The sequence below is a fragment of the Dermochelys coriacea genome, chromosome 10 (assembly GCF_009764565.3).
Source record: "Dermochelys coriacea isolate rDerCor1 chromosome 10, rDerCor1.pri.v4, whole genome shotgun sequence".
Taxonomy (NCBI): Eukaryota; Metazoa; Chordata; order Testudines; family Dermochelyidae; genus Dermochelys; species Dermochelys coriacea.
The window spans coordinates 60,549,773-60,562,466 of NC_050077.1; the positions used below are offsets into that span (position 1 = coordinate 60,549,773).

A 12,694-nucleotide genomic window follows, 5' to 3' on the forward strand; every position below is an offset into this window, starting at 1 on the left:
CAGATGCTCAATCACAGTAAGCATTTATTTTAACATATGACTTCCTTAATGGGAAGTAGAACTTGGTGTACAAATCTCTCCATGCTGGTTAAATCTTCTGAAAATAGCCATTTTTTCAACCATATTATGTTGCATATCCACAGAACATACTATTGAAATAAAGTGACATGCATGTCATCTTTTGACTTTGCCTTATTGAATTTTGCATGGCCAAGTGCAGTGTTCATTATTCGGTTCTCCTATTTTTCCTATTCCTTTTCAGAGTGATATTCCAAACAGATTTGAAATGAAACTTCACCGTACAACAATCCTTGAAGATTCTTACAGAAGAATTATAGCTGTAAAGAGAGCAGATTTCCTTAAAGCAAGACTCTGGATTGAGTTTGATGGTGAAAAAGGCTTAGATTATGGAGGAGTGGCCAGAGAATGGTTCTTCCTTCTCTCTAAAGAAATGTTTAATCCCTATTATGGATTGTTTGAATATTCTGCCACGTAAGTAAAAAAGAAAATACAGGTTGGGGAAAGTAGCTTCTGTTTAATCTCTAACATAAACTTAAAATAGTAATAATAACTTTTGCAGCATTTAAGGAAGTTTTTTGGTACATAGTACTGTTGGCTCAGCAAGAGAACATTGTGCTGTCCCAGAAACCATAGTCCTATATTTTGCTGACAATCTGAAATGAACCTTTATAGTCTTTGTACAGACAAATGTCAGTTTGCAGCCAATGTTTCTGTTCCTATAATTTATGACATTCATGATTGGTTATATATTTAGAACAAACACGATAGCATTTCTTCTTGAATTAATGCCTGTCCATTCTCACTTTACAGAAATGACTGAAGAAATTTTGTAAAATAAGAGGGAGTTAACGATAACAAACAAAACACACAGGGTGAAACTTGGATCCCATTAAAATAGTTTTACCATTTTCTTCAATGAGGCCAGGACTTCACTGATAGTTTCTGTTGGTGTTTCAAAATTTCAGTCCTACTAAATTTAGTTGCCTGCACTGAACATGCTTTTGATATTTAAACTAGTAACTATATAAACCACGTGTTTTTATGAGAGATACTAAGATTTCTTTCAAATCATTTGCTGTGGTAATTGTTCATGCAAAATTTTGCAAGTGGTGTTTTCCTCCTCTTAGGGATAACTACACTCTGCAGATCAATCCAAACTCTGGATTGTGCAATGAAGATCATCTCTCATACTTCAAGTTTATAGGACGTGTAGCTGGAATGGCTGTTTACCATGGCAAGCTATTGGATGGTTAGTATTTATTCTTCATAACACAGTATGCAGATCAATATTATGTTTTGAATTTGATTTATCTAACTTGAATACTTTTTTACTCTTTCCTCTTTCAAGGCTTTTTTATTCGACCTTTTTATAAGATGATGCTTCAAAAACCAATAACACTTCAAGATATGGAATCTGTGGTATGTCAATTCTGCTGCCATTATGCATATTACATTTTAATATTTACACTAAAAGTTTTTGAATACTAAGTATTTAAAACAAATGTACACTTTGAATCTTTAGCTCCCTTGCTTTTTAAAACAAAATACTACGGCTAAAATTTTCATAGATGTTGAAGTGGTTTAGAAGCCTGACGTCCACAAAAAGTCACTGGGTCCTAGGCTACTAACTCATTTAAGCTCTCTTGAAAACTTTACTGTAAACCTTCTGTGATGTTCACTTAAATTATTTCTAGGACAGCAATGTGGTTTAATGTTTTATTACAGAGGACCAAGAGTTGGGTTTTCTGTCTTATTACTAGTTCACTACTAATTTTCTGCCGTATGATTATCGAAAGCAGTATATACCTTCCACACCGGGATATTGGGTAGCTTAATTAATGCAAAGTATTCTGAGATCCTTAAAATAAATGTCATAAATGCAAAGTGTTATCTTTTATTACAGTTTTTGTTCCCATAGTAATGAAGGTCTTGCATTAAATTTTCAGGTTCCATCTTTGGGAACCAGATTTTGGTTTGGGAACCTGGTTTGGGAACCAGGTCTTTCAGGTTCCTTTGAGGTTCCATCTTTGGGAGCCAGATGCCACATTATGGCCAACATAAAATATTTTTCCAGTGACAGCATCTGGATTGTTGATGGGTCCCATCTAGAACAGTTGTTTTAGAGTATTCTGTTTAGAATATGCTAATCAGTGCCACTGATCTTTTCTGTAATATATACAGTTAATATAAATAGACCACATTGGAATCTTTTTGTTCTGACAGTAACAAAGATCTTGCCTTAAAATTTCACCCTTAATGGGATTCCATCTTTTTTTGTACTATTGCATCCTCTGAATGCTTTATGTTCTCAGACCCTTTATAGTTATGCCTACAAATATCGGAGAGAAGAATACTCCAGAGAAGTCTAAAATGTAAGGTCACAACAATGTGTACAAAACATCTTATCACCATCCTATGTTATATGAGCACTGAAGATATTTCAGGACTTCAATTTTAAACTTTTTTAACCTATGTTTCTTCTCTGAGTGTTCATCTACACAGATTCCATTCTTGGTGTGCATGCACTTCATGCATGTGAAATTGGGTTCTTTTGAATAGCAGTGTGTCTTGAGTGTGTACCTATGCCCACTGCCAGGATCATGGCAGGCTCTGATTCCCACCTCCTCCTCAGCTGGTGACAGAGAGCCTCTCCTAAGGCTCCGTCCTCCAGAAGTTTTAAGGTGGAGTCCCATACCAATCTCTTGGCTTGCAAATCCAAGTTGACATCAACTGTCCTTTCCTATTCCAAGAACTTTGTTGCTGCCGAAATCTCTAGGAAGACGGTCTTGGTGCCAAATATAGTGATACCAAGGTTGCCAGCATCATCCATGTAGGCACTGGAAATCATGGCATTAAGCACTCCCATACTAAGACCCCTTTCCTCAGCATAGATTACCTACTGTCTAGGTGGTCAGCACTACTACCGTACATGGTACCAAGATCTTTCTGTGGCACTGGGACCAGATTCTCCTTTCATTGAGAGGCTACGGGAGGTCATTACCAAACCACCCACCCAAGTTTCCAGATCAGATGCTGGTTTTGGTAAGGCTGTTCTACAGCCTATAAGTAGGCCTCCACTTCCCCATGTAGTGCTGTGGCAATTGCTTGTTACATGCCAACAGTGGAATCCATAGACAGTCTTTCAGAGAATATAAGAGAACGATTATTGACCTTACAATAACTATGGTTCTTTGAGATGCGGTGTCCACCCAGATTCAATGACTTGTTCTCCTTCCCCACTGATTGGAGTCTTGCTCCTATTGGATTCTTATTGGTGGTGTAAATGAGTGAGGGTTGCAGCTGCCACACCCTTTATGCCCTCACCTACAGCCAGGCAGAAGGTACTCAGGTCCCGGGCAACTCACTGGACTCTTCCGTTCAAAAGAATCTGATCTCATTCACGTGGGATATGTGCTTAACAAGAGTGGAACCTATGGCAACAACAAATCTTGAACCACAGTCATTGTAAGGTAACTGACCATTCTATATCTTAATATCTAATAAAGCGTGTTCTGCCTAATTTCCAGAGTTTGATAATTTTGAGAATGAAAGACTAGTGACCAAATATTAACTGCAGAATCTAACATTCTCAGGCTTGATCTACTTTTTCCAGATTTTTTAGCTCACATAGCAAACTAGAAGATTCATATTTTGCAAGAGGTTTGAAAAGTTCTACTGCAGCAGGAGCACCTGCATGAAGACTGGAGAATCAAAGCAGTAGCCCAAACATACTCCTATTTTAGAGTTTATCTAATCCTTCACCCTATGCCCATCATGAATAGTACTTTAAACAGAGTACCCCCCTTTATGGGGAGGGAGTAACTTGTGGTGGTCAAAACCCCATCCTGCTAATGGATAAGGAATGGTACTGATATTGGCAAAGGAGGGAATATGTACTATCCATTGTTCTTGGCATTTGAGGATACTGGTTAAAGTGAATGAAAGAAAATACTTTATTCTTTGACCAAATTCTTCTCCTTTGTTTTGAAATTTTACCGTCCAAAAAACAGTGAGTTGTGCCTCAATTTCGAAGTACTCAAATGTAATTCCTTCTGTCTTCAGTGTTGAAGGAAGTGATTTGTCTCTATGTTTAACCAGACAAATATAAGTAGTTACTCTGTTTACAGTGAGTTTAATGAAGACCTCGGTCTTTATTCAGTTGGGTTGGGTATAAATGTGGAACATGCTCTGTTTGTTTCAAGTAAGTCTTCTATACTTCTTTATTAAGCATGCAACTTTGATTTTTAGGATAGTGAATATTACAATTCTCTGAGATGGATTCTTGAAAATGATCCAACAGAATTGGATCTCAGGTTTATTGTTGATGAAGAACTCTTTGGACAGGTTTGTATATTGATGTTTCATCTATTCTACTTTGTATGAATTAAAACATTTGTACAGTGGAACTGAGTAGTTTTCTCTGTACAGTACTTAAAAATAGGACAAATGTGATAAATACACATGCACTTCAGAATGGTGTTGGGCTGTTCACTCCTGCTTCTTCCTGTGGCTTGTACATGATGACTTACTGTTTTGCTAAAGTAGTTGCTAAATCACTGCGTAGCAGATGTATGTGTCGGTGCACTGCTCACCAAAAATGCTGTAACTGTTTTGTAGGTGGCTTTCTAAGAAAACTTGAGGAAAAAGTTTGGCTCACTGCAAGTGCAGATTGTGAAGTTAGTAAAAATATACAGTATTACTGAAAATTTGTGTGCGCACTTAGTGATTTGCTGTACTTGAGTCAGATAACTGAGCTGTTACATTGCAATCTGACACCACTGAATTGTGTATGTATGCGTAATATAAAAACGGTATTTATTCAGGTGGCCTGAGAGAGTGGTGCTATCTATCATAGTTGTCAGATTCTTGAAGAATTAAAGTGAATTAAAAAAAATACTTAATATTTAAACTTGTATTCTGTTGAGCACATACTTTGTGTAAAAATGTGTTTCTTGTTTAGACCCATCAACATGAGCTGAAAAGTGGTGGATCAGAAATAGTTGTCACCAACAAGAACAAGCGAGACTACATTCAGTAAGTAGTTGGACAGTCTATGGAATATACCTCACCTCATTCCAGTTTCTCTAAATACAGGATGGTCTTGCTATTTTGTGTTACGTTGAGCTTCTGATTGTCTTGTAGCAAGCTGTAGCCTTGACGTGGTATGTGCGTTGTTTGTACTTCAAATATTCAGTTTTATTTTACAGTCTTGTAATTCAATGGAGATTTGTGAGCAGAGTCCAGAAGCAGATGGCTGCCTTTAAAGAGGTATTAATTTCTAAATACACTGTATCTTTTAAAAATCTTCCATACCCAATATTAAGAAAAATCTTTTGGAACACAACATCAAGATTCACAGGCTAGGTTGCTATGACTGTAAAAGAGGCAGAGCAATCAGATATTTAATGGTGTATGGTTTCAGCTCTGAATTACTTTAATGATGCAGCACTATTGTTAAAACACTTATCAGCTTTTTCATTATCAATCTCTCTTCACATGCCTAAAAATTAACTTCTTGTCCAACCCTGAACAATCCTAGTTGAAATACAAATGATTTTTTTTTTTTACCAATTCTGAAATCATTTTTTATGGTTTTAAGTAACAAAAGTGTAAATAAAATTAAGTTTACTGGAATTGAGTGACTTTAACTTATTTTTCTCCTCTTTATACAAATGACACTCTGTAAATCACTAGTTCAGTGGTTCCCAAACTGGTGTTTGAACCATTGGTGGTCCATGAAGAGCTAGCTAGTCACACAATGTTGACTTTCCTAACTTTCCAGCTGCTAAACACTATTATAGGCTATTAAGCAGATACATATACTTTTCCATGTGTAGGAAATTACTATACTTGCCACAGTACAGTAATTGCCACAGGGATGTTGTGATTGTGAATGGGCAGGGCAGGAAGAGCAGAAGTCTCAGTAATAAGTGGGAGAGGAGCTGGTGAATGAACTTGTCTTCTCAGATTCGGCATGCTCTTTTTTAAAACAAAAAAAACACCCTGTACCCTATGAGCAAATTAAAGCCCTGCATTATTACAAATTTTGTATGGTTTTCAGTAAATAAGGATGACACTGACTGATTGAGCATAAATATTCAACAGCTGTCTCATTGACTGAGCATATTCTATCCTGTTCATTGAAGGAAGCAGGAGTCCTGTGAAAAAAAATTGAATGTAATTAGGCTAGCATAATGAATATGCACAAGGGAGCAGAAATTTTAATCCAACAGAAGTAGAATCGAGATTCCTGGATTCTGTTCCTGGTTCTGGGTCTCCCATGAAAGACACTTGGATTCTATTTGGGGCTCTGCCAGAATTGACTCTGTGCAACTTGCCAGATCCTTCATTATATCTTCTTTGAAATGGGAGAAATTATTTGCGAGCTTCCAAAGTCAGGAATATAAGGCCTTGACCAGTATTCATGGATAAAAATGGAGAGAAGTGGCAATGTCAGCATGAGCATGCCCATTGTAGCTGGAACAACATTGAAACTGTTTCAGTTTGCATTGGAAACAAATCTGTTTCCAGCATTCCCCAGGAATGATGGAACAAAGTTTTCATACAGCCACCTTTGCACCCTGCCCTCTCAGGATCTGCATGAAGTACAGCTCAGCCAGACCCCAAATTGTGGCCAGGTGTGTTTTGAAAACAGTGCTGTATTTAATGTAATGCCTTGCCTGTAGCTCTTGGAACATGGAGATCTAACTCTTAATGGGTGGGAGGAGCAGTTTAAAATATAACTTGGTTTACAGCATTTTTTTCCTATATTTTAGGGGTTTTTTGAACTAATATCACAAGATCTAATCAAAATTTTTGATGAAAATGAACTAGAGGTAAGTGTATCATAGAACAGGAAACAAATTCTATGGGAACCATATTTTTTTGACTTACATTTTGGTATTTCTCATTTGTGTAGTTACTAATGTGTGGACTGGGAGATGTGGATGTGGCTGACTGGAAGCTATATACAAAATACAAAAATGGCTACAGCATAAATCACCAAGTTATACAGTGGTTTTGGAAGGTAACAACAAGCTCTAACTTGCTATTTATGCAAAATCTACATTTTAAAACTGCTGTTTATCAGCTATACAGATGTATTATTTGTTTGTTAGAAAAAAGTAAATATTTGTACATGAAAGCTACAAACAGGGAACATAAGAACTAGAAATGATGCATGTTTAGGAATATAATACAGTATTGATATGTATCCCCTTCAAAAAGCTGTTATAGGCTGCTGGGGTTAAATACACTCACTGTAGCTATTCGGGCGTAATTACACTAAAGAGGTATTAAACTCTTGTGTTTAAGTTACAGGAATCTGGCTTCTTGTTTTATATCATCAACCAACTTCAAAGAAAGTAGGGGCCAAATCTGGGAGGGAAGTATTTTAACTGCCTTCTGAGTCAGTAATCCTACTGTTACTGTGCTACTAACTAATTGAAGGTGAAAAAAGATTCAACCAAAATATGTAGACTTCATGGCTTTTAACAGCATGCAGAGAAATAAGTTGTATTTATTATAGAAAATAACAAGAATTAGGCTACCCTTAAGATGTAGAAAAACAAATAGTGTATCACTATTGCTAACTAGTGTAACATTAAAAAATTGAACTCTTTCAACTAAGTCTTTGAATATAATTGCCCTGTACAGGCAGTGTTAATGATGGATTCTGAGAAGCGAATAAGATTACTTCAGTTTGTCACTGGCACATCCCGTGTACCTATGAATGGATTTGCTGAGTTGTATGGTGAGTTCTTATAGTGCCATTCTCCCAAATTGTTAACTGGGCTAATCAACATAAAGAACCTGCTTTTCAAACTGTCATGATGATTCATGATTTGACTTGAACCATATGCTTATTGCATATCAATTTAAAAAATGCAGTTATGTTTAAACAATTAAGTAGCAAATTGTAACTAGTTAGAAGTATCATTTAACCACACATGGACAAGATGTAGTAATATATATCAGTATGAAAACGGAGCATTGATTTGCTCTAAATATGCACCCTTAAACTTCAGTATTGGTGTATAAAAAAAATCTCTTGCAGTAAATGTGTATCCAGAAATATTTAGAAAGCAATCATTGGAACATACACACACTGCCTTTGAGTCATGTATACAACATCCACTGATATCAAAAGTTCTACTACAAAACGAGCAACATATTGAAAAGACTTAAATCTTAAAAAGAGCGAGAGAGAGAATCACAGAAAGGAATGAATCTCAAAGCATTACTTCTTCCTGTAGGTTCAAATGGACCACAATTGTTTACAGTTGAACAGTGGGGCACCCCAGAAAAACTGCCAAGGGCTCATACCTGGTAAATATTCTCTTAACTTACGTAGATTTTCATATGTTGAGAAGTAACTTTGGGCACAAAAACTTAAGAACTGTCTTCCTTTTTTCAGTTTTAACCGCTTGGATTTGCCTCCATATGAGTCATTTGAAGATTTATGGGACAAACTTCTGATAGCAATTGAAAATACTCAGGGTTTTGATGGGGTTGATTAGGCCATAGAATTCAACATGCTATGTTCCAGTGCTGCAATTTCTTTTTAAGGGTTTACAAACCATTTAAATATTTCCAGGGAACCTACTGTTGCATTCAGTTATTTGGCTATTGAACTTTCATAGTGTAATTTGTAAAAACAAATAAGTGTTAAAAATTCACCAACTCTCTTAAATACATTTTGCCATTTTCAGTAATGCGTATTTTATTATGGCTACAAAATGTACAGTGAGTAGCTTAACCCCACCAATGCCTCAGAGTAAAATGTCTGTCAACAATTACCTCTTCTACACTATTTGCCAGATTGTCCTACATTAAACTACTGAAAGTAAAACTGTGAAACAATGTTTGCAAGTGTACATTTGAAACATTGCTGCTCTTTTGAAGAGTAACTGAAATGATTAAACAGTTTGAGGAAATTCAGTATAATGCAATATCCTATTCTGTGCTGCTTCAGGCTGTTTGACAGATCTGCCCAAAGCACCTTATTGTTTAGTATATTGGGTAAAACATTGGAAAGCATTTGCATTTCTTACTCATGTCAGCTTGCAGAATATTGACTGACTTACATAAGGTTTTTTAAGATTTCTGTTTCTGGCTTGCTTTTGTTAAAATACAGTTTTGACAAAACCAAGAACTTTTGTAAGACACGCTTAAGTAGCATATTTCTGAATTGTAATAAGAAATTATATTCTTTTGACTGAATTCATATGCTACCGTTGGTTTGAGTTTTAATCACATTTTGATAAATGTTAACAATGGATAATGTTTTCAGTTCAGCCCTTTGCAACAAAATAAATCTTAAAGCAGAATTTGTCTGAATACCACAGATTATTAGCTAAAATTGACAGTTAAATGCCTTTGTTATCCATTCTTGCAGTATTGCACAACAAAACAGTAAGGACATGTTTACAGGGTTTTATGGGCCAAATTCAGCCATCTGATATGTGCAAACTTCACTGACATCAATGGGAATTGGGCATATGAATCCAGGAGCAGAATTTGGCCCTATAATATGTTTACAAGTTTTGCTAGTTTCTATAGCTGCATTTTTATATTTTTTATTTCTTCTGTTAGTCTAGAAACCCAAATTTGTTAATAAGATATAACCAAAGTCCTAGCCAATAATGTGTAATTTATTGTAGGTTAGCTCTTCTTATAAACTTAGCTTGATGTGTTTTGTACATGTGGATATTTTGATACGAGTGTCAGACTGGTTATTTTGGCAAGTGCTGGTTAAAATGATTATCAAACTGAATTCTGAAAAATGTATAGGTTTACATGCCTGGCTTGCTTTAATTTGAACATTTTGTTAACCAATATGATCTCTGAGGAAATTACAGTACATAGCTTTGGCCAGCAATTTTTTATTCAGTCACTGTCTTTTAAATATGCAAAAACAAAAGTGTAGGTCATCTCTATAAAGACATGTAAATTATGTAACAAATGTAATAGGTCTTAAGGGATATTTAAAATCCCACTTCGTTTTATTCTTCTTTAAATAGGTCTTTAATGCTGAGTATTACATGTAAATAAAAGTAACTTATACAAAATTCTGATAATCTAGATGCAGTTTTGTAAAACTTGGAATGATATATCAGTAAATCTGTATAGATTTGAATGTAGCAGTATTTGTTGCGTACTTTAAAATATAAAATATTCACAAATAAAGATCCTGAAGCAGTAAATAAAAATTTATTCTAATAAAGAAATTGTGATTCATTGAATTCAAATTCAAGTCAAGAAGCTCAAAGAAGCACTTAGTTCTCAGTTCAGACTTGTTAATGTATTGAGAAGACTTATAGAAGCAGTGCTCTGCAGTGCTTTGACTATCCTTCCCCATCCCCAAGATGTACATAAGTAACGTGGATGGATTTTTTTTAAAGGTCTAGATAATTTGCACCATTAATTGCCTGAGTAGGTATGGAAGCATTACTCATAGGAAGATTTTAAGGTGAAACTGTGGTTCCATTAGTTTTGCCACTGACTTCAATGGGACCAGAATTTAGTTAGCCCTTAATCTTATAAGGATATGGGACTAAATGGACCAAAGTTCCGACTTCGTTTGACATTTTCTGGTCACATAGAAGAACACAATCTGTTTTGAGCTTGAACAAAGTTTTAATACACACTATGGGAGCAGGAGTGGCATCAAATTTAAACTTGTAGCAGATACTGCAGACCAAGAATGCATAAGTGGCAATAAACTAAACTTAAAATAAAACATAGATTATGTATTTAAATTTTCCATGTTGGTTTGGTATGGATTGGGTGCATTTGCACAGAATGACACTTCAAAAATAATGACTTTTATAAAAAAAAACAACAAAGTCTCTTTTTGGTTCCCTTTAGCAAAAAAAACAGCTACAGTATTTGGCTATACATTATAGCTGCTAAATTGAACAATAACAATTAGAAACAAGTACCCTTTTTACTCTTTATTTTAAAAGTTACTGTTAAATAGCTCAGTTCCATCTTATATTTGTAAGTGTTGACACTGTTTTCACTATATAAGTGACTATGACCATATTTTCCACCCAGAAATTAGTTGACACAATGTATCAGACACAGCAGATATTTTCTGCGTATGTCTTAGGCCAATGGTTCTCAACCAGGGGTACATAGAGATCTTTCAGGGGGTACATCAACTCATCTAGCTTTTTGCCTAGTTTTACAACAGATTACATAAAAAGCATTAGCCAAGTAGGTACAATCTAAAATTTCATACAGACAGTGACTTGTTTATACTGCTCTATATACTATACACTGAAATGTAAGTACAATATTTATATTCCAATGGATTTATTTTATTATAAAAATGAGAAAATTATTACTGAAAAGTTGCTTGTGTGCTGTGACACTTTTTTGTATTTTTGTCTGATTTTGTAAGCAAGTCATTTTTAAGTGAGGTGAAATTTGGGGGTACGCAAGACAAATCAGACTCCTAAAAGGGGTGTACAGTAGTCCAGAGAGGTTGAGAGCCATTGACTTAGGCTGACAGTGTTTATGCATAGGCTTTGCTTTGACACTGGTTTATTTATTTAATGAGACAATGTTTCAGGCAAGAAAGTAGGACAGCTTCTTCCAGCACAGAAGTTCCAGCCTAGGAACCCAACATAGGATTTTCCCTGAAAGCCACTCTACTGCCTCTATCACAGGTCAAGAATTGCAGACTTTCAGGAAGCCAGTACTAACTCAGATGATGGCTATGGCAGTTATGGTGGTCTGCCTTAGGAAGCTCTCATACATGTGTCCCTAGTTGACTGTCCCCCCAGACCTGAATTTAGCCCCTTTCACCCGTGTGTCTTTCAGCCTCGTCGGGCTCCCAAAAGGTGCTGGTGATCCAAGTAAAGGATGCAAACATCCTTGTTTGTTTCCTTGCTAGTTAAGCCTTTCACCAGAATGAATGTTACTTAATCCACAAAAGTAAGTGACTGAAGTGGTGGCTGTTCTTGGCATAGTTACACTCAACAACTTTAAGGTGGTGATAAGAGACAAAATCGTCCTGCAGGACATCACAGCCTTCTGGAGGGTCAATACAGTCACAAGGCACTTCAAGCAGTGCAGTTTCTCCCTCCAAGTCCCCTAGTTGGCCTTATGAAGTCACACTGAAATATACAAAGGTACGAAAAAAAAACCCTGGGAATTGACAAACTTTTCTGTGTGACAGGTAAGGTAATGGGACACAATCCAAAATGTTAAGTAATACCGGTAAGTTGTGGATAAGTATCCTTTGTTCCTTCTTGTTTAAATATTACTTACAATGCTGTCAATGTGCTCTACCGTTCCTTAAGGTATTCACTTCCATCTCCAACAGTTACTGAAATGTATTATGCACCCCAGCTGCATCACTTGCTCTAGCACATATTCTTAACATCAACCAAAGCAAAGTTAAAACAATAACTCCCCACATATGACAGTTGGATGTGCCAACTATTGATAGAGTATATGAGGTCACTGTTAGTCTGTTAAGGTGCAAGCTTGACTAGAGAAACCATATCACTAAAGAACAACTCACCTCCCTTGGTGACCAAGCCTAATGGAGAGGGAAGTGGAATTGCAGTGTGGGGGAGAGAAGCTTGCCGGCAAGCATAACTGGGTAGGCTCCCAACCTTGGCCATTATGCTCTTATTGTGCCTAATATTTTGTGTGGAAC

At 36.1% G+C, this 12,694-nt stretch overlaps 1 protein-coding gene across 5 annotated transcripts in view; it reads left to right on the forward strand.

The window, feature by feature from the left end:
- NEDD4 (NEDD4 E3 ubiquitin protein ligase) overlaps positions 1 to 10,246 on the forward strand; it is a 126,775-nt gene extending 116,529 nt beyond the window's left edge. For all 5 annotated transcript variants that reach the window (XM_038418647.2, XM_038418651.2, XM_043494233.1 and 2 more), the window contains 11 exons: positions 263 to 492; positions 1,149 to 1,270; positions 1,370 to 1,440; positions 4,270 to 4,365; positions 4,982 to 5,055; positions 5,229 to 5,289; positions 6,798 to 6,857; positions 6,941 to 7,048; positions 7,678 to 7,774; positions 8,277 to 8,349; positions 8,438 to 10,246. In XM_038418647.2, the coding sequence (XP_038274575.1) occupies positions 263 to 492; positions 1,149 to 1,270; positions 1,370 to 1,440; positions 4,270 to 4,365; positions 4,982 to 5,055; positions 5,229 to 5,289; positions 6,798 to 6,857; positions 6,941 to 7,048; positions 7,678 to 7,774; positions 8,277 to 8,349; positions 8,438 to 8,540 (1,095 nt within the window). In that variant the 3' untranslated portion in view covers positions 8,541 to 10,246. The remainder of the gene's footprint in view (positions 1 to 262; positions 493 to 1,148; positions 1,271 to 1,369; positions 1,441 to 4,269; positions 4,366 to 4,981; positions 5,056 to 5,228; positions 5,290 to 6,797; positions 6,858 to 6,940; positions 7,049 to 7,677; positions 7,775 to 8,276; positions 8,350 to 8,437) is intronic.
- The last annotated feature ends 2,448 nt before the right edge of the window (positions 10,247 to 12,694 follow it).